Source organism: Myotis daubentonii, chromosome 3 (assembly GCF_963259705.1).
Source record: "Myotis daubentonii chromosome 3, mMyoDau2.1, whole genome shotgun sequence".
NCBI classification, from domain to species: Eukaryota; Metazoa; Chordata; class Mammalia; order Chiroptera; family Vespertilionidae; genus Myotis; species Myotis daubentonii.
This window is the reverse complement of record NC_081842.1, coordinates 140,693,329-140,713,631: the sequence shown is the minus strand read 5'-3', so window position 1 is coordinate 140,713,631 and position 20,303 is coordinate 140,693,329. Positions and strand designations below refer to the sequence as shown.

At 45.8% G+C, this 20,303-nt stretch overlaps 1 protein-coding gene across 1 annotated transcript; it reads left to right on the top strand.

Moving 5' to 3' along the window:
• Positions 1–10,041: 10,041 nt before the first annotated feature.
• Positions 10,042–11,715, top strand: NHLRC1 (NHL repeat containing E3 ubiquitin protein ligase 1). Its single transcript, XM_059688722.1, has one exon. It carries the CDS (start codon positions 10,109–10,111, stop codon positions 11,294–11,296), a length of 1,188 nt encoding a protein of 395 aa, XP_059544705.1. The 5' UTR covers positions 10,042–10,108; the 3' UTR covers positions 11,297–11,715.
• The last annotated feature ends 8,588 nt before the right edge of the window (positions 11,716–20,303 follow it).

Here is a 20,303-nt window from a genome sequence, read left to right as displayed (position 1 = left end):
TAAACTTAGTAAGGCCCTCGAAAAGACTGGTGAGACCGCCGATAAATGTTGTGAGATCCTCAAGAAATCTAATGAGACCCTCGATGTTATATTGGGGAACCAACTAGAAATTAAGCATACACAGACTGAAATAACGAATATTATACAGACTCCCGACAGCAGACCAGAGGAGCGCAAGAATCAAGTCAATGATTTGAAATGCGAGGAAGCAAAAAACACCCAATGGGAAAAGCAAAATGAAAAAAGAATCCAAAAATGCGAGGATAGTGTAAGGAGCCTCTGGGACAGCTTCAAGCGTACCAACATCAGAATTATAGGGGTCCCAGAAGATGAGAGAGAGCAAGATATTGAAAACCTATTTGAAGAAATAATGACAGAAAACTTCCCCCACCTGGTGAAGGAAATGGACTTACAGGTCCAAGAAGCTCGGAGAACCCCAAACAAAAGGAAGCCAAAGAGGACCACACCAAGACACATCATAATTAAAATGCCAAGAGCAAAAGACAAAGAGAGAATCTTAAAAGCAGCAAGAGAAAGAAACCCAGCTACCTACAAGGGAATACCCATACGACTGTCAGCTGATTTCTCAACAGAAACTTTGCAGGCCAGAAGGGAATGGCAAGAAATATTCAAAGTGATGAATACCAAGAACCTACAACCACGATTACTTTATCCAGCAAAGCTATCATTCAGAATTGAAGGTCAGATAAAGAGCTTCACAGATAAGGAAAAGCTAAAGGAGTTCGTCACCACCAAACCAGGATTATATGAAATGCTGAAAGGTATCCTTTAAGAAGAGGAAGAGGAAGAAAAAGGTAAAGATACAAATTATGAACAACAAATATGCATCTATCAACAAGTGAATCTAAGAATCAAGTGAATAAATAATCTGATGAACAGAATGAACTGGTGATTATAATAGAATCAGGAACATAGAAAGGGAATGGACTGACTATTCTTGGGGGGGAAAGGGGTGTGGTAGATTCGGGAAGAGACTGGACAAAAATCGTGCACCTATGGATGAGGACAGTGGGTGGGGAGTGAGGGAGGAGGGTGGGGCGGGAACTGAGAGGAGGGGAGTTATGGGGGGGGAAAAAGAGGAACAAATGTAATAATCTGAACAATAAAGATTAAAAAACAAAAAAAACAAAATAGATGGTCAAATAAAGAGCTTCCAAACAAAAAAAAAAGCTAAAGGAGTTCATCACCACCATGCCAGCATTAAAAGAAATGGTAAAGGGACTGCTGTAATAAGAAGAAGAAAGAGAGAGAGAAACCTATGAATACAGAATTAAAATAGCAGTAATAATAATAAAAAAAACAAAACCAATCCTGTCACCAGAGATGATTACTGCTAAACTGATGATGTGTTTTCTTATCTTTTTTTTTTGTCTGCTCATACAAGTGCATGTTTTTGCTAAGTTGACATCATATTATGGATACAGTATTGTCTCTCTACTATCTTCTCTAGTATTTCATCAGTTCTTTCTCATATCACTATTTTTTAGAAATTATATATATCTGTATATTGTTAATCCTTACACAAGGATATTTTCCAGTGATTTTTAGAGAGAGTGGAAGGGAGAGAGGGAGGGGCAGAGTGAGAGAGAAATATCAGTGTGACAGAGACACATTGATTGGATGCCTTCTACATGACTTGACCGGGGGCTGGATTGGATCTGCAACCTGGTATGTTCCCTTGACTGGGAATTGAACCCGAGACCCTCTGGTGTGCAGGCTGATGCTCTAACCACTGAGAACCACAGGCCAGGACAGAAATAATATATTTTTTAAATGTGTTTTTATTGAATTTTAGACAAGAGAGAGGGAGAGAGAGAGAGAGAGAGAGAGAGAGAGAAACATCAATGAGAGAGAAACATTGATTAGCTGCCTCCTGTATACCCCCTACTGGGGGTTGAGCCTGCAACCAGGGTATGTGCCCTGACCAGGAATCAAACTGGTGACTTCTCGGTGCATGGTCAACGTTCAACCAGATGAGCCACACTGGCCAAGGCAACACTATTTTTTTAATAGATGTATAACGTTCTGTTGTATGGCAGTGCCACAATCATTTAACCTTTCTCCTGTTTAGAGTAACTCAGCAAAGGTAAGTAGTACCCGTGAGGGTGCTGTATGAGGATTCACTGATGATTGAAGACTGTCCTGTTCTGAGGAATCTAGGACCCTAGTGACAGAGCCTGAGCAGCGATCATTACTATGTAGTGTGGTGAGACTGCCAGAGGAAGACACACAGGCAGCTGTCAGCCTGTAAGTGGACACTTAAACCATCAATAAGGAGGACAGCCCTGGCCAGTGTGTGTAAGTGGTTAGAGTGTCGGCCCTGATACAAAAAAGTCGCGGGTTTGATTCCTGGTCAAGGGCATGTACCTGGGTTGCAGGTTCAATCCTGAGCCCCAGTTGAGAGGCAACCAATCTATGTGTCTGTCTCACATCAATATTTCTCTCTCTCTCCCTCCCCACCTCCAACCCTCCCACTCTCTCTAGAAAAGCAATGGAAAAAATACCATCAGATGTGGATTAACAAAAAATAATAATAATTAAATAAGTGAGGACAACATTACTTAGAGCAGGAGGGAAGAGAAGAGAAAAAGACCAAGGATGGTGTCCTAAGCAACACTCAAATTTTTCAAATTTGAGAAACATTAAACTCTCCAAGTTCCCATTTTCAACCATCTACTCCAGCTCATTTTTCTGTGGGTGCTCAAAACATTCAGGCCTGAACCACTATGCCCCTCTCCATCAAACCCTCACCCCTGAGAAGCCAAGCACATGAATGTGAGGTACCAAATTAGATAGGCGGTCAGCGGGGGCATTGGGAAGACAAGATGCCCCAGGGCAAAGCTAGGGATGTCACCAGAGCACAGGTCAGAGTCCAAGGAGCCACACAAGCTACAGAGAGTCACCTATTGAGGAGGTGTCCTGAAGCTGGCCTGAAACGCAAAACTGAACAACCCAGGAAGGATTCAGATGAACAAAGATAGCAGGAGTTTTACTCTGTGGGCTCATAAGCTCATGCTAAGGTGCCTACTGTCTTTGAAGAAGTTGCACCTCTCCTCCCTGATTGAGATAATCCCATTCGATGTGTCTTGCACCTCATTTTTTATTCCTGTCATTGTCAGGTGCAGTCTGAAAGGTCACTGTGTCACTGGACTTCTTTTGGAACGCCTTCTACATTGCATGTCTGTGGCATATTTTGCCACATTTGCAAAACCAGGAGCCCACCTGCCTAGGCACTAACTCCTTCCACAGGTTCTTTAACTAGTCCCCCGTGCTCCCTCTTCTCTGCACTAGGTCTCCATTCTCCCTCCTCTGTGGGTGGTACTTTGCACCTAGGTCCATCCTCTGGCCACAGTTTTTATTCTTCAAGTCCTTTGCCCTCATAACCCTCAGGGCTCATTCTAGGTGGGAGCAGGAAGAGATGGGCAGGCTATTCCCGGGATGAGGTGTGTTGGAGGGAAATGGAAGAAATCCATGGAGACTCTGGCACAGGAAGATTCACCATCAAAATCTCAAAATGTTGGAGTTAGATTCAGGGCATTTATTTTATTAATCAGTGTGTGTATACAGGTGCTGAGGATTTTATAATATAAGGCATTTGAGAAACCCATTAGCATTGACTCTAGAGATAGGCAAAATGTTTAGCACTCTTCCTGGCTAAATAGTACTTTCCTAACAGTGCTTCTTATAAATACTGGAGAATCATCAAAGAAAATATATAACATTTGGTTTATTACCTATAAATAGTATCCTTCTAAGTATTCATCCATTCATCCAGTTAAAAGACGTTGTTGGCAGCTAGTTGTGTATTGGGCACAATATGGTGCTGAGCAAAACCAGACCTGGTTCCTGATCTCCTGGAACCTAGTTTCTCTCTCCAGAGACAGGAGCAGAAGAAAGAAGGGGTGAAGGTTAGAGCAATTTTAAGAGTGGGTAAAAGGGAAATTGGACTCCATATACTTGGTAAGTACAAAAAAGACAAAATGCGGCCCTGGCCAGTTTTTCTCAGTGGTTAGAGCATTGGTCTGTGGACTGAAGGGTCCCTGGTTCAGTTCCATCAAAGGTACATGCCTTGGTTGCAAGGTTTGATCCCTGGCCCTGGTTGGGATGCATGCGGGAGGCAACCAATCGATGTTTCTCTCTCACATTGATGTTTCTCTCTCACATTGATGTTTCTCTCTGTGTGTCTCTCCTTCTCGCTTCCACTCTTTCTAAAAATCAATGAAAAAATATCCTCAGGTGAGGATTAAAAAAAACAAAACACAAAATGCAAAGGGCAGGAGTGACTGGGTTGGATTGACAGGAATGTTGGAATAGAATCTGTATGTAATTCTGTGAAGAGGCAGCAAACACTGAAGAAAATGATTGGCAAGAATGCTGAGCGAGAATGTAGGGATCCTAAATGTGGAAGACGTAAACCTATGTGTTTTTGGTTCTGAAAGCTTTGAGTAATCGAGAAAACCTTAACTCCCAATCAAATGATCCAAAATATGTCCATGCTTTAAAGTTTCCACTTGAGTCCGGACCGTAATTCATGAGGGCAGATTGTCTGTGTATGTGCCAAAACGCTTTCCAGAATTACTGTGCTGTTTACCAAGCGGCAGCGGGATTGCCATGATCATTCTTGTAAAAATGTCAGGTTTAGTGCAGCTTTTTCTGGTTTACCGTGCAGTACTACTGCTTGCCCCACGGGGGCAGCAAAGCAACAGGAAGAAGACAGGATTCTCCGGCAGCTGAGCAAGGGAGCTGAGCCCTCCAGCTCCTCTCTTCTGACAGGCTAGCCAAGGTCATTGAAGGGTCTCAGCTCGGCCACAGTCAGCAACGAGTTGTGGGTCTTTGGAATATTTTATTTTATTTTTTTAATTGACTTCAGAGAGGAAGGGAGAGGGAGAGAGAGAGAGAGAGACATCAATGATTGTGAGAGAATCATTGATCTGCTGCCTCCTGCACGCCCCCGACTGGGGATAGAGCCTGCAACACCGGCATGTGCCCTGATCTGGAACTGAACCGTGACCTTGGGTTTATAGGTCGACACTCCACCCCTGAATCACACCAGGGGGGCTTTGGATCCATGTTAAAGCAACGGTGGAGCAGAGACAAGTTAGAAGCAAGTCAGTGAAATCCATCCAGAAAGCATCCCAAGAAGGCAACATTTCAGAGCACAGGCTTGGCCTAGATTTGCACTGTTTGTGCCATAGCCACCAATCACAGGTGGTAACTGAGCACTTGATGTGAGGCTAGTCTGGATTGGACTGTGCTGTGAGTGTAAAATATACACTGAATTTTACTCAGTACTAAAAAAAAAAGAGAGAGAGAGTAAAATATCTCATTAATAATTTATACAGCAATTTCATGTCAAAATGATATTTTGTATATTTGAGGTTAAATAAAATATGAAATTAAATTAACTTCACTAGTTTCTTTTTATTTTTAATTTTTTTAATATTTATATTTTTATTGATTTCAGAGAAGAAGAAAGAGGGAGAGATAGGAACATCAATGATGAGAGAGAATCATTGATTGGCTGCACCCCCACACTGAGGATCAAGCCTGAAACCCAGGCATGTGCCCTGACAGGAATAAAACTGTGACGTCATGGTTCATAAGTCAATCCTCAACCAATGAGCCACACCAGCTATGCTCTTTTTATTTTTTATTTATTTTTAATTCTTTATTGTTGAAAATATTACATATGTCTCCTTTTCCCCCCATTGACCTCTCCCAGCCTGCTCCTTTTATTTTTTAAAAAGGTGCATGAATTTGTATATGGGTGGGGTGCCGATCATGGCCTGGATCAGGCTGGTTGGCTGCCGCAGTGCGCATCATAGCCACCAGTCATTTTGGTCATTCTGGTCGTTCCACCATTCCAGTCGCTGGGCTTTTTTATATATATAGATGTGGATACTGGGTCCCAGCTGGAGTGCCCCAGCTGATTGAGCACCATCCTGTGCACCAAGAGGTCGCCAGGTCAATTCCGGGTCAGGGCACATGCCCAGGTTGCCTGCTCCATCCCGGGTGCGGGGCATGCAGGAGGTAGCCAATTGATGATTCTCTCTCATCGATGTTTCTATCTCTCTCCCTCTCCCTTCCTCTCTCTATAAAATCAATTTTAAAAAAATGAAAATGTGTAATCAGTGCTTCAAAAGCAGTGGTACCCTCCAAAGTGAAAATTAAGGTCTAAGCCTGGGGTGTGAAGCGGAGGTCATGTTGCAATGGCACTGCCTGTGAGTGCAGTCTGGTCTGGGGAGCCCAGGGCAGTTCGCAGATGCCCACCGTGGTGGCGGGAGCCAGGCCACCATCGGGAGGGGGACCCCTGCGGCTGCGCTGGCCTGCCTTTCCATTTCTAATGGGATACAGTACTTTTTATTTATTTTTTTTTTCAAAAATATATATATATTTTATTGATTTTTTACAGAGAGGAAGGGAGAGCGATAGAGAGTTAGAAACATTGATGGGAGAGAAACATCCATCAGCCGCCTCCTGCACATCTCCTACTGGGGATGTGCCCGCAACCCAGGTACATGCCCTTGACCGGAATCGAACCTGGGACCTTTCAGTCTGCAGGCCAACGCTCTATCCACTGAGCCAAACCGGTTTCGGCGGGATACAGTACTTTTTAAATAAGGAGCCAATACTTTTTATTTAAGGTTTGAGAAATGAATGTGATTTCTAATTGTATCAGACATTAATGTTTTAAAGCTATGACAAAGTTTAAAATTTCTACATTTTGTTTTTCATTTATTGTAACTGTTCTTTTATCTATTAAACTAGAGGCCCAGTGGAGTCCCTCATCCCGGCCTGGCCCCTCTCACAGTTCGGAAGCCCTCAGGGATGTCCTACTGACGGCTTGTGGGGAGTGGGCCTAAGCCGCAGTCTGGCCTCTCTCTGTGGGAGGCAACCGGCCGGTCAGGGAAAGGCACTGCCCCCTTCACCCCTTGCTGCTGCTGCCTCTGGCCTCCCTCTGCAGGAGGCGACCCGACAATCAGGGGAAGGTGATGCCCCCATCACGCCTCTGCTACTGCCACTGCCAGCCGTGAGGCTGCCTGAGCCTCGGCCCTCGCAGCCACTGCAGCTTGCCTGAACCTCGGCCCAGCCTTCATTGCCTGAGCCTTGGGCCCTTGCAGTGGCAGCCACCATCCGCGGCTTGCATGAGCCTTGGGCTGGTCCTGGGCAGCCGCAGCCACCATCCGCTCCCATGATGCATCTCCTGGTCAAGTCCCCTCGGGACGCAGCATCAAGTCCCCGCCCACCCGCGTGCACCTCGCAGCTCACGCAGCCCCGCCCACCCACATGAGCCCCCTGCGCAGGCAGCCTCCTGGTGATGGTTGTTGCAGCATGAGGACATCATGGCATGAGGGTGTGATGACAACATAGGCTTTTGTTAGTATAGACTAGAGGCCCGGTGCATGAAATTCATGCATGGGCGGGGGCGGGTGTTTCTCAACCCGGCCTGCACCCTCTCCAATCTGGGACCCCTCATGGGATGTCTGACTGCCGGTTTAGGACCAATCCGACAGTCGGATATCCCTCTCACAATCCGGGATCACTGGCTCCTAACCACTCACCTGCCTGCCTGCCTGATTGCCCCTAACCGCTGCCCTGCCAGCCTGATTGACGCCTAACTGCTCCCCCACCAGCCTGATCTCCCACAACTGCCCTCCCCTGCCTCCTTCGTGCCACACTGAGCCACAGGACCCTTAGGCCTCACCGCCCACCTGGCCCCTCCTCCACTGTGCCTGTGGCCATCTTGTGGCGGTCATCTTGTGACAATGTTGCGCAGGTATGTCGCGCAATGGCGTGACATCACCTAGGCTTTTATTATACAGGATTGTATATGGATGGGGAAGTACTGTTTCTCCTCTTAGCATTTGTTTCTATAACCAGAAATAAAGTTGTATATTAAAGAAATGACAAAAATAAAATGTGGCTACTAGAAAATTTAATATTATATATGTGGCTCTCATTATATTTCTAATAGACATCAGTTCTAAAAATATTACATTTTTGGTGTCCTGAATGTATTTCTTCACTTAAAAATTACTTCAGAAAGTAATTCCTATTTGGTTTGACTTTAGTCAGCTATTTATTTAGAATGGAAATGCATTATAGCCTGAAATTATTAAATTGGTTATTATTTCCCAGTACACAGATAATCTTTGAATTATGTAACACATAGAAAATGTTCTTTCTTGTCTCACATTAAAGCTCCTCCAGGGGTTTTAACACAGGATAAAAGTCCTCTGTTTTCTCAGAAGTCTAGCAAATAAGAGGGTGAATGATCATAATAATGATCTCTAAATGAAGATAAGTAAGCTGATATGTGGTTTTATTAAGAGAATGTTTATGTAAGGTGTTTTTTGGGGGGTTTTTGGAGGGGGGAGGGATAGGGAGAACTGAAAATGAGAGTTTCCTGAGATTATGCCATCTCCTGTTTGAAGATTTTTAAACATAGGGTAGATTCTCTGTGCTTCCCATGTTGACTGAGGATGGAAGAATTTAACCTGGTGCCATTTGAAGGGCTTGCTGTAGTGCAGTTGTTAGTGGTTGTCAAACTTGGCTGCACATTACTAGCATAATCATACGGGGAGCTTTAAAACTTCCAGCTGCCCAGACCACATCCAAACCAAGTAAACCTAGTTATGAGATCCAGGTATTTACCATATACAGCCAAGTTGGAAAAACACTGGGATATGCCTGGTTGGTGTGGCTCAGGGGTTGAGCATTGACCCATGAATCAGGAGATCACGGTCAGACTCCAAGTCAGGGCACATTCCTGGGGTTTCTGGCTCAATTTCCAGTATGAGTTGTGCAGGAGGCAGCTGATCCATGATTCTCATCACTGATGATTCTATCTTTCTCTCCCTCTCCTTTCCTTTCTCTGAAATCAATTTAAAAAAATTAAAAAATACAACACTAGGAGAGTTAAGAGTGCAGGCTCTGCAATTAAACTGCCTGCCCTCAAATCCCAGCACAACTACTTCCTAGCCATGTGACCCTGAACAAGATGCTTAACCTGTATGAACTCTTTTGTAAAAAAGGGATGATGAAAAAAACATGTTCTGCCCTAGCCAGTTTGGCTCAGTGGATAGAGCATCGACCTGCGACTAAAGGGTCCTAAGTTCGATTCTGGTCAAGGGCACATGCCCAGGTTGGGGGTTCGATCCCCAGTGGGGGGTGTGCAGGAGGCAGCCAATCAATGATTCTCTCTTATCATTGATATTTCTATCTCTCTCTCCCTCTTCCTTCCTCTCTGAAATTAATAAAAGTATATTTTTTTAAAAAAAGGAAAAAAAAGAAAATAACATGCTCTTACAGGTCAAATGAGATAATCTATGTAAACCACATAATAGAAAGCAGGCATGGCATAAGTTCTATAGCAATGATGATTAACAGCTTATTTACTTCCATTAATTCCTCTGGAAGACATTTCCAGCCATTGTTCCCCCATCTGACACTCATTCACCTAGTGGGTTTCTTGTGTTGCCCTATAACATTCTTTTGCTAGTACATGAATTATTTTACACGTATTCACTAAGTATCTACTTTAACTACAAGTGCGATAAAGACACACCTGCCTCACCCCCTCGAATTTAACTTTCCTCGTGTGTCTGTGTTTTCCAGTCTGATCAGAAGCATCGTGAACCAGGAGACCGTGTTCTCCCGCCAGCCCTAGCACCTAGCACCTAGCACCCAGCACCTAGCACCCAGCACCTAGCACCCAGCACCACGAGTTGGAAACTGCGGGGCACCAGGGTTGGAAGACGAGGTTGTTCTAGTTCTTGCTTTGCCTCTTACAGACTGGGTGGTAGGGAGGAACCCTCTTGTTCTCAATAGGTGTGTTTCCTCATGTGATGTGTGGAGATAACCCATCCATGATTTTGTTAAGATGACATATCTGACCATGCGCTGTGAATACAGGCTTTCAAGAAGCAGTGCCGCACGCGCCCACCAGGGGGCAGCAGGTCTTGGCCCAGCGGCGCCGCGATAGACGTCAGAAGCAGCGCCTCGCCCCTTGACCGTGAACCCGGGCGGCGCCGGGGCGGTGTTCAGCCCCGCGGGCTGGCGCGGCGGGAGCACCACCGGCTGCGCGATGGGTGCCGAGGCCTCGGGGAGCGGGCCGGCGCTGCGGGAGCTCCTGCGCGAGGCCGAGATCAGTCTGCTCGAGTGCAAGGTGTGCTTTGAGAGGTTCGGCCATCGCCAGCAGCGGCGCCCGCGCAACCTGCCCTGCGGCCACGTGGTCTGCCTGGCCTGCGTGGCCGCCCTGGCGCACCCGCGGACGCTGGCACTCGAGTGCCCCTTCTGCCGGCGAGCCTGCCGGGGCTGCGACACGAGCGACTGCCTGCCGGTGCTGCACCTGCTGGAGCTCCTGGGCTCCGCCCTCCGCCCCGCCCAGGCCGCCCACCGCGGCGCCCCCGGCGGCCCTGGGCCGCTCACCTGCCACCTCGCCTTCGGCGGCTGGGGGACCCTGGTGAACCCCACGGGGCTGGCGCTGTGTCCCAAGACGGGGCGGGTCGTGGTGGTGCACGACGGCAAGCGGCGGGTCAAGATCTTTGATTCCGGGGGAGGATGCGCGCACCAGTTTGGAGAGAAGGGGGACGCCGCCCAGGACATTAAGTACCCCCTCGATGTCACCGTCACCAACGACTGCCACGTGGTTGTCACCGATGCCGGCGACCGCTCTATCAAAGTGTTCGATTTTTTTGGCCAGATCAGGCTCGTCGTCGGAGGCCAGTTCTCCTTGCCTTGGGGCGTGGAGACCACCCCTCAGAATGGGGTCGTGGTAACTGACGCGGAGGCAGGGTCCCTGCACCTCCTGGAGGTGGACTTTCCAGAAGGGGTCCTCCGGCGAACCGAGAGGTTGCAAGCGCATCTGTGCGGTCCCCGAGGGGTGGCGGTGTCCTGGCTCACAGGGGCCATTGCGGTCCTAGAGCGCCCCCTGGCGCTGGGGGCCGGGACCTGCGGCACCACGGTGAAGGTGTTCAGCGCCACCATGCAGCTCATTGGCCGGGTGGACACCTTCGGGCTGAGCCTCTTCTTCCCCTCGGAAATCACGGCCTCCGCTGTGACCTTCGATCACCAGGGGAACGTGATCGTCGCCGATACGTCCAGTCACGCTGTCCTATGCTTAGGAAAACCCGAGGAGTTTCCCGGACCGAAGCCCGTCATCACCCACGGGCTTTCCCATCCTGTGGCACTGACCTTCACCAAGGAGAATTCTCTTCTTGTGCTGGACAGTGCAGCCCATTCTGTGAAAGTCTATAAGGTTGACTGGGGATGATGGGCGTGGTGAGGATTCTGGGGCTTGGAACCAGAAGCCCTGGAGCGGCCACTCATGAATTGTTTAGCCCTGGATGCATTATTTAGTCTCATCTATCCAATAGGGATCATTATCACTGCCTGGCAGACTTACAGAGGGTGAGGCAATTATTAAAGAATATTAATGAAATCTACCGTTTATTGGATATGTACTTCATGTGCTAAGAATAGTTTTTAAGATATTAGCTCATTTGATCCTTAACAGCTACCCAGTAAGGTAATTTATATTATGAATCCCGGTTTAGAGATGAGAAAACTGAGACCCAGGGAGCTGAAGCGACTTGCCCAAAGTCACACTTACTTACTGTGACAATCACCATTGGAACGCAATTCTGACCCCCAAACACTTTCCCTTAAATGATATAACATGTGTGGGGAAAATATGTGAATGTATATTGTTGCTATGTGAACGCTATTTACAAGTAGTCATTTATTCTAGTTGGATGCACAGAGGAGACTTTACAGAGAATTCAGAAAGAGGGTTTTGTGGGGGGCATCAGCTCAACTTGCAACCCGTCTGATGCAACGCTGGGTGGAGTTCCTGTGGGTCCTGAGTTACTTGACTGAGAAAAACAATTGAACTGCTTATTCAGAAGGTAAATGTGTCTTCTGGCAACTGTATCTCCCCCACTGTTTAGGCACCAGGAAAGATTACCTAGACTTGGTTGAGAAAGGCCTATTTTGGTGTATGTTCTGAACTACTGTAGAACACACTATATTTATACAAGTGTTAGAGGGCTGGGTGATACTCCTGTTACATGTTTATATTAATACAGAGATGAGTCACCACATTTAGTCTGTGGTAAAAATGATTTTGCTGGGCTTCATATAATCAGTAGTAACCTGAAGCACTTTTGTGATGGGGTGTTTGTGCAATTTAAATTCGCCCCATGTGTTGCAAACACTGTATACTCAAGAAATACTTCCCTTGATCCTAAGTCAGCATTTAAGTCACTGGTAAACACTGAAATCTTTCTTGAGTCAAAATATAGTCTTGACCAAGATAACACTTGCTTGATGTTGTGATTGATTCAATGAATGAAAATTTCAGGGGAAGTGGCCAGTTCTTTCTCAGTTGTGTGTTTTCAGCTGGTGTAAGCATCTCAGAGTTTGGTGCTGTTGGAATAGTACCGAATAACTGGCACCTCACAAGCAGCACAACATTTTTCTCAGGGAGAAAATACTGGTTTTGAAAGGTGAATGTTTGCTTCAGATAATAGCTGGTGCTTTATCAACTACAGGATTCTATTATACTAAGGATCTAGTAGATATAACGTACACACTAGAGACAGTCCCAAAATTATGAGTAAAATACGTTTCAAGATTTTAAGTTTGTTCTTTGGAGCTAAAAGAGCCTGTTTCTATGCCAGTCCACAAAAGCCCATTTTGCTTCTGTGTTCTTATCAAAAAGCACTAAGAATAAGATTTCAGACACCCTGGAGCGCATGTGTCAGTGCGTTCCAAATAAGGATTCTGGGGACAACCCCACCCATGGAAGCCACCCTTCGGTCAGTGACTTCATAGATAACAAGAAGTCTCAGGTGGAGATACATGTTCAAACTTGTTCATTTGCAAGTAGGGCCACTGTGGCTTGATCTTTAAAAAGTTTTCCTTATGCCCTAGCTGGTTTTGTTCAGTGGTTAGAACGTTGGACTGAAGGGTCACGGGTTTGATTCTGGTCAAGGGAACATGCCTCGGTTGCAGGCTCAATTCCTGCGCCCAGTCAGGGTGTGTGCAGGAGGCAACCAATCGATGTATCTCTCTTGTATCAATGTTTCTCTCTCTCTGTCTCTCCCCCTCCTTCCCACGCTCTCTAAAATCATTGGAAAAAAATATCCTGAGTGAGGATAAATAACAACAAAGTTTTCCTTAGGAATAATGACATTTTTTTAAATTAAATCTTTATTGTTCAGATTATTACATTTGTTCCTCTTTTTTCCCACCATAACTCCCCTCCACCCAGTTCCCACCCCACCCTCCGCCCTCACTCCCCACCCACTGTCCTCATCCATAGGTGCACGATTATTGTCCAATCTCTCCCCTCACCCCACACCCCTCCCCCCCCCCGCCCCCAAGAATAGTCCATTCCCTTTCTATGAGGAATAATGACATTTTAATGGCCTTTGAGTTGAGGCAGTTCAAGGGATTTTCTCTTGTTTGGAATTATCAGTGGGATCATCTTTGGCTATGGTGCTGTGCATATGTCTTTTTCAGACAGTACTCGGAGAGAAGATGTGGAACATGTCACACATGTGGAGATATGGGATCAAGGTATTGCTTGTTTCCTGTGGATTACCTCACCAGAAGAATGAGGTGTGAGCCCTGAGATGATGTGAGAGAAAACCAGAGAGGTGATAACCAGCAACCTTGTTAACTGCTACCTCTCTTTGGGAGTGGGTGAGGCAGGATATGCAACATAAACAGATAGCAGCTCTTCCCAGGAATGGCATAACAGGGTGTGTGTTTGGGTGGGGGGTGGAGGAGGCAGGGTTTCCCTGGGAAAGATGCAAAGCTGGCTGTTTTTGATCTTCTGAGAGGCAGGAAGAGATCATTACAGTGAAAAGTTAAAGGTTTCAAGGTGATAGAGGAGAGCCAGCCGATGTGGGTCAGTGATTGAGCGGGGACCTATGAACCAGGAGCTCACGGTTCAATTCCTCTGACAGGACGTATGTCCGGGTTTTAGCTTCCATCCCCAGTAGGGGGTGTGCAGGAGGCAGCTGATCAATGATTCTTTCTCATCATCAATGTTTCTCTCTCTCTCTCTCTCTCTCTCTCTCTCTCTCTCTCTCTCTCTCTCTCTTCTCTCTCTCTCTCTCTTCCTCTCCGAAATCAATAAAAATGTATTTTTTTAAAAAGGTGAAGGAGGAGAGTTGGAATAACCCTCCAGAGACAGGAGATAAAAGGATGTGACCAAGAGTAAATGGAGAAGAAGAAAGTCTCTTTCTGAATGTGTCCCTCAATCACGTGCCTTTAGGCCAACGCTACCCACCGTGTACCATCTGTTGAGTCCATAAAAGCAAGAGCAGTCCCATCTCAGCAGTCCTCACTTCACCTTCCATCTGTTCCAGTTTTTCCCAATTCCTGATCCTTGGATTGTCTCCTGTTTTCTCCCTTGTTCTGCCTTCTGGATTAGCCACCTGGACTTGGTTTTCTCAATTTTTCTCTCTCGACATTTTCTAAGGACTTTGGTTCATTTTCATAAATCTCCCCTCTGGCAAGTCTCACCCAGGACGCAATGATTACCATTTGGCAAGGGCCTTATCTAGATCTTTCCTGACTCCTCATTAAGTGGGGTGCAACCCATCCGAAGTGAATAATAAACCTTTTGAGGAACAAGCAGAACATGCCATGCATCTCAGAAAAATGAAGAACCACTGACGATGGCTGATTTAATCATCCTTATACCTGCCACAGAAGGTATGACAGGAGCTCCAGGAGGTTAGTGCTTTACTCATGGTGACACACTGTGGTGGTGTATCATGGTTAGTAAGGAGATGACTGCTTTCTTTTTTTAATTTTTTTTAAAGCATATTTTATTTATGTTTTACAGAAAGGAAGGGAGAGGGATAGAGAGCTAGAAACATCGATGAGAGAGAAACATCGATCAGCTGCCTCCTGCACACACCCTACTGGGGATGTGCCCGCAACCAAGGTACATGCCCTTGACCGGAATTTAACCTGGGACCCTTGAGTCCGCAGGCCGATGCTCTATCTGCTGAGCCAAACTGGTCAGGGCAAGATGACTGCTTTCTTGAAGAATATGTAGAAAATATGACAGGGAGGCTTCAAATGCTCTCCACCACTTATCACACTGAACAGTGATGGAGCCTGCTGAGCCCACAGCCACTTCTGAGGAAAACTGTACCCCTCCCACAGGCCTGCTGACCAGCCTGCCCTCAGGCACCATGTTTTCTATTACATGATCCCCTCTAGCAATAGCTGATTGGATAGGGGTACACGCCTAACTAAATAACAGCCTACTCATCAATGTCCCATCAAAGGTATGAATTAGACCAGGACTGGCCTACCAATTGGCCTGGGGCAAACAGGTTTTCCCAGAAAGCAGATTGACAGGAGATTGAAACAAAGTCATGGGCCGCTTACTGACGGGTATCCATTCTAAGAAAAGCACTGGTCGGCAATTCGGTCGTTATGCCTACATCATAGAGTGACTTACACAAACCTAGATGGTGCCGCCTACTACTGCAATTGTATGTGCTATACTTTTACATGACTGGCAGCACAGTAGGTTTGTTTACACCAGCATCCCCACAGACATGTGAAGAATGTGCTGCGCTGTGATGTTATGACAGTTAGGACATCACTAAGCGATAGGAATTCTCTAGTTTCAGTATAATCTTATGGGACCCCCGGCATACATGCAGCCCATTCTTGACCAAAACATCACTATGCGGTGTGTGAATCTAGATTCCTGTTCCTGAAATTTTGAATAGAGATACATGGAGCAAGTCAGGCAGAGGGCAGCCTGGGGGTAATGCCGAAAGCCAGCTCAGGGAGAGGGGCACGGAGCAGCTGTGAGCGAGCCCAAGTCCCAAATGCGAAGAAGCCATGAGGCAGAGAAAAGATAACCGCTATGAAGAATCCAGGTCAGAATGGGAGGAGAAAACGCACCCAGAGAAGCTAATCTGTGAGATATTTTTTTTGCAACAGAAAGTGTCTAACAAAAGCTACCCTATGTTGTTGATTTGTTTGGAAAATTTAAACTTAAACCTGTGGATTTTGATGCCATGCGTGAGAAACTAGTTCTGAGAGATTCCTCACACTCCCGTCAACACATGCCCCCCTCATCCTGTTGGGGCCTCAGACCAGAGTCCAAGCCGAGGCCAACGTACCAAAGGTCTAAATATTTGAGTTATAAGTCAAGCCACCAAACTGTTCAATAAAACATATTCAACCCTCCTATCTTGATAAGGATAAACGTATAAGTTAAAAGTACCCTTTCATTATGATCTGGAAGGCCAGGTTCCATTTAGAACACTTGGATGGAACTTTTGCTCACTTGGAGGTGCCAAAGTTGAAAGGAAGATCAGGGTAGGCTGCAGCATGCTTAAAAGGTCTGAAGAAGAACCCAAGAAGCGCATTTGCTTGTCAGCCTCTAACAACTAGAATGTAAACACCACGAAAGCAAAGATGCTTGTGTTGTTCGCAGCTATATCCTCGCGCCTAGAACACAGCCTGACACCTTGTAGGCATTCGGAGATATTTGTTGAGTTACTCTATGTTTTTTCCAAGGACTTTTTCTAGACCATGTATTCCTTTCACCGAAAGGGAAGTGCTGTAGGCAGCTGGGTAGTTTGGGGAAGCTGGTTGAGAATGAAAACAATTTGTGGTGGGTTTGCTGAGTGACTCGGAGAGAGCACAAACGCATTATGGTGACTTTGTGGTCGCCTGGGTTGAGACTGGGCGAAGAACTTCATGTCCTCAGTCACCGCATTTCCAGTTCACCAAGCACGTGGGACTTTGAGCTATGAGCATGGCCTGAGTTTTTGTGAGTCACGTCTTTTGTCAAACCACGAAGAATGATAATATGAAACTGGGCTTCAAGCCATAGATTTTAGGACTGGAAGGAAACTTCGAAATTTTTAATTACCATGCACTCAAATGACAACCGAGGCCTGCCGAGTTGTAAAAGGACGAGTTCAGGTCACACAAGTAGTTAAGGGTGGAACCAGGACTTGAAACTGGACTTTTCTACATTCCACACTGACCCCTGGAGTGGGAAAGAATCTTTGAAGGTCAAAGGCTAGGGATACAACACACACACATGTACATATGTATGTGTTGGCACTAGATCTTTTACTGGTGAACTTCTATGTTCTTTACAAATAGATCTTTTGCCCCAACTTTCCTAAGTCAACTTTCATTTTATTGTTTCACTGCATCTACTGGGATGTCTTACTGTTTCTTTCTCAAATAACATCCAGGTTTGTATGCACACTGGCCCAAGAGAACACCATAGTACTTAGACCATAACCAGCAGGCCTGTCTCTTTAATCATAAGTAAGCCCTAATGCAGTGATGGCGAACTTTTTGAGCTCGGCGTGTCAGCATTTTGAAAAACCCTAACTTAACTCAGGTGCCGTGTCACATATAGAAATTTTTTGATATTTGTAACCATAGTAAAACAAAGACTTACATTTTTGATATTTGTTTTATATATTTAAATGCCATTTAACAAAGAAAAATCAACCAAAACAATGAGTTCGCGTGTCATAGGTTCGCCATCACTGCCCTAATGAGTCCAAACCCATGAGCTCTCTCCCTGCTTCATTCTACTTCATGATCATCAAATGTGCTCAGCAGCACCTGTGTTATAAAAAGGAGCTTCTGCTTGCAAAAGAGTGTGATTAAAGAACTTAAACACAACTAACATTTGCACAATACTTGAGAATTGTTTCACAAAGCTGTTTATTTGGCCCTCACACTGTCTCTGAGATAGACGGGCAGGTTTTACTAGGGTGACTCTATAGGTGAAGAAACTGAGACTGACAGAAACGGAGTGACGCCTGAGATCACACGACCAAATCCAGCTGTTTGGGGTTGGGGGAGAGCAGGTATCTGTAAAAAATCCCTGCCCCCAGGTGACAATATGTGCAGCCAGGGTTGGGTCCCACTGCTCTAGAGAACAAACAACTGCCAGCCCTCCCTTTGTGGGGTACCCTCACCACATCGCCCCTTTCCATCAATTTGTCTGAGCAGTAGGTAATGTTCTGTGGGAAGAAACATTGCCACCCTCCCCTGGTTTCAGAGCTTCCGCGCTCAATGTAGACTGATCCTATCAATTTCTGAGCATCACACACTCCACACTCGGTGCCTTCTTTGAGGTGCTGTGGAGAAAGGCCTGTTTCCATGGCAAGAGCAGGTGCAGTGACTAGGCCTTGGGAGGGCTCTGAGCGATGGGAGTCAAATTCTGATATTTCCTTTAAACTGAATGCTTTTGTTTAAAAAAAGGAAAGTACTCATTATTTTCAGAAATCAGAGAAGGCAACTCTTCAGCTGCCTGGCGCACGTGCTGTAACTCTGTGATCTGACATCCAGTGTTGTGAGGGCTACACAAGCAAGGCAAGGAGCGACTTCAGGAGCCAAGTGGCCAGTGGCAGCCGCCTGTCTATGAAAGGCCACACATTCCAAAACCAAGGCCCTCACGTTCTCTCCCATTCCTCTCCCCTGTCATCTGCCCTTTCCTTGGCTGTTTTGCTGTCATTCCCCCAACCACCCAAATTGCAGAAGTAACATACATTCATGGTAGAATTGGAAAAGAGAAATAAGCATAAAGAGCCCAGCCGGTGTGGCTCAGTGGCTGAGCGTCCACCTATGAACCAGCAGGTCACGGTTTGACTCCTAGTCAGAGCACATGCCCAGGTTGCGGGCTCAATCCCCAGTAGAGGGCCTGCAGGAGGCAGCCGATCAATGATTCTCTTTCATCATTGATGTTCCTATCTCTCTCTCCCTCTCCCTCTCTGAAATCAATAAAAATATATTTTAAAAAGAGAAATAAGCATAAAGATATTTAATCACTTTCAATGAGAGAAAATGACTGATAACATTTTGAATCGAATTGACTCATCATTGCGGAATTAGCATTCCTGAAACTCACTTTATCAATCCAAATTTTGTAAAAACAGTGAACAGATCACATAAATTGATAGGTCTTCTGCAAAGTAAATTTTAGGTAATGTTCTGTGGGAACATTCAGCTAAAGTTCAATTTTGGAGATCCCACAACCGAAAAGCAAAGGTCCATGGCAGAGAGAGAGGTATTCACCAAATATTCCATCTGCCCCGCACAGTTCCCTGCAGTTCGGCTGGGCCACGTGACAAGCTGTGGACAGAACCCAAGATGAAACAGTATAATCAGTGTGAAAGGAGAAGAATGATAAAGCGAGGATACAGGCTTTTCTGAGGTGAAACAGAGGTCCCAATTGCATAGTGGAAGTACCATAATTTCTAGAAATAAAATGTGGTACCTACATTTTATAAAGTGAAATTCAAGTGGAGTCTAATTTAGCTCCTAGCCTTTTCAGTCATACCCAAGTTAGCACTATAGCCAGGAAAGCTCAGTTTAATGTATGTTTCCAGGGTGTTCCTCCACCAATCATAAAGGCAACCTGCCCCTGCTGCTTTACAAAGGGAGAAGAGCGCCTGTGCGTCCGTGAAATCGAAGGTCAGCAGCGGGGCTGTGAGCTGCGTGGGCACCGTGTGGGCAGTGCATGGGGACGTGTGGTAAACCAGAGGAGCCTTCTGCTCCAGTGTCTTCACGTCAGCCCTTTCTGCCCTCTGCCCAGTGTGCTGTCTGATGAGCAAGGTGCTCCAAAATAGACTTCAGCACAACGGCCTTTCTTCCCAGACTATTTCCATTTTCAAACCACTGATTGAAATATCTGGGACTGACCGCGAAACTGATGACACAGGAGGCCGATTCCATTACATGTTGGAGTTAATTTCACGTCTCCCCCTCCCCACAACCACCCCCAGTGAATACTAACAAATAAATCTTAAAATTACTAATTTTTCTTCTTCTGGAAAATCAGTAAGAAATACTTTCTATGAATTTGCTAAATTTGCTAGGAACATTCTCTGTCCGAGTGAAGCACACGACGATATCAAAATGTATTTTGATCGTGCAGGAAATTTATCAGAATATTGTTTTTTGGTAATGTCTTTGTCAGGTTTTGGCAGTAGGGTTGTGATGTGGGTTGGAAAATGCTCCTTCCTCCTTTATTTTCTGAAATAATCTGTGTAACATTGATGTTATTTCTTCTTAAATGTTTGATAGAATTCACAGTGAAATTTTGTGACCCAGGAGGACTCTCTCTCTCTCTCTCTCTCTCTCTCTCTCTCTCTCTCCCCCTCCCTCCCTCCCTCCGTGTGTGTGTGTATGTGTGTGTGTGTGTGTGTGTCCAGACTTTATAGGGTGTTTTTTTTTTTTTTCTGTAGGAAGATTGGTCA

Bases quoted from the DNA above. Each gene is read 5' to 3' on its own strand.
- NHLRC1 (XM_059688722.1), top strand. From the start codon at position 10,109: ATGGGTGCCGAGGCCTCGGGGAGCGGGCCGGCGCTGCGGGAGCTCCTG.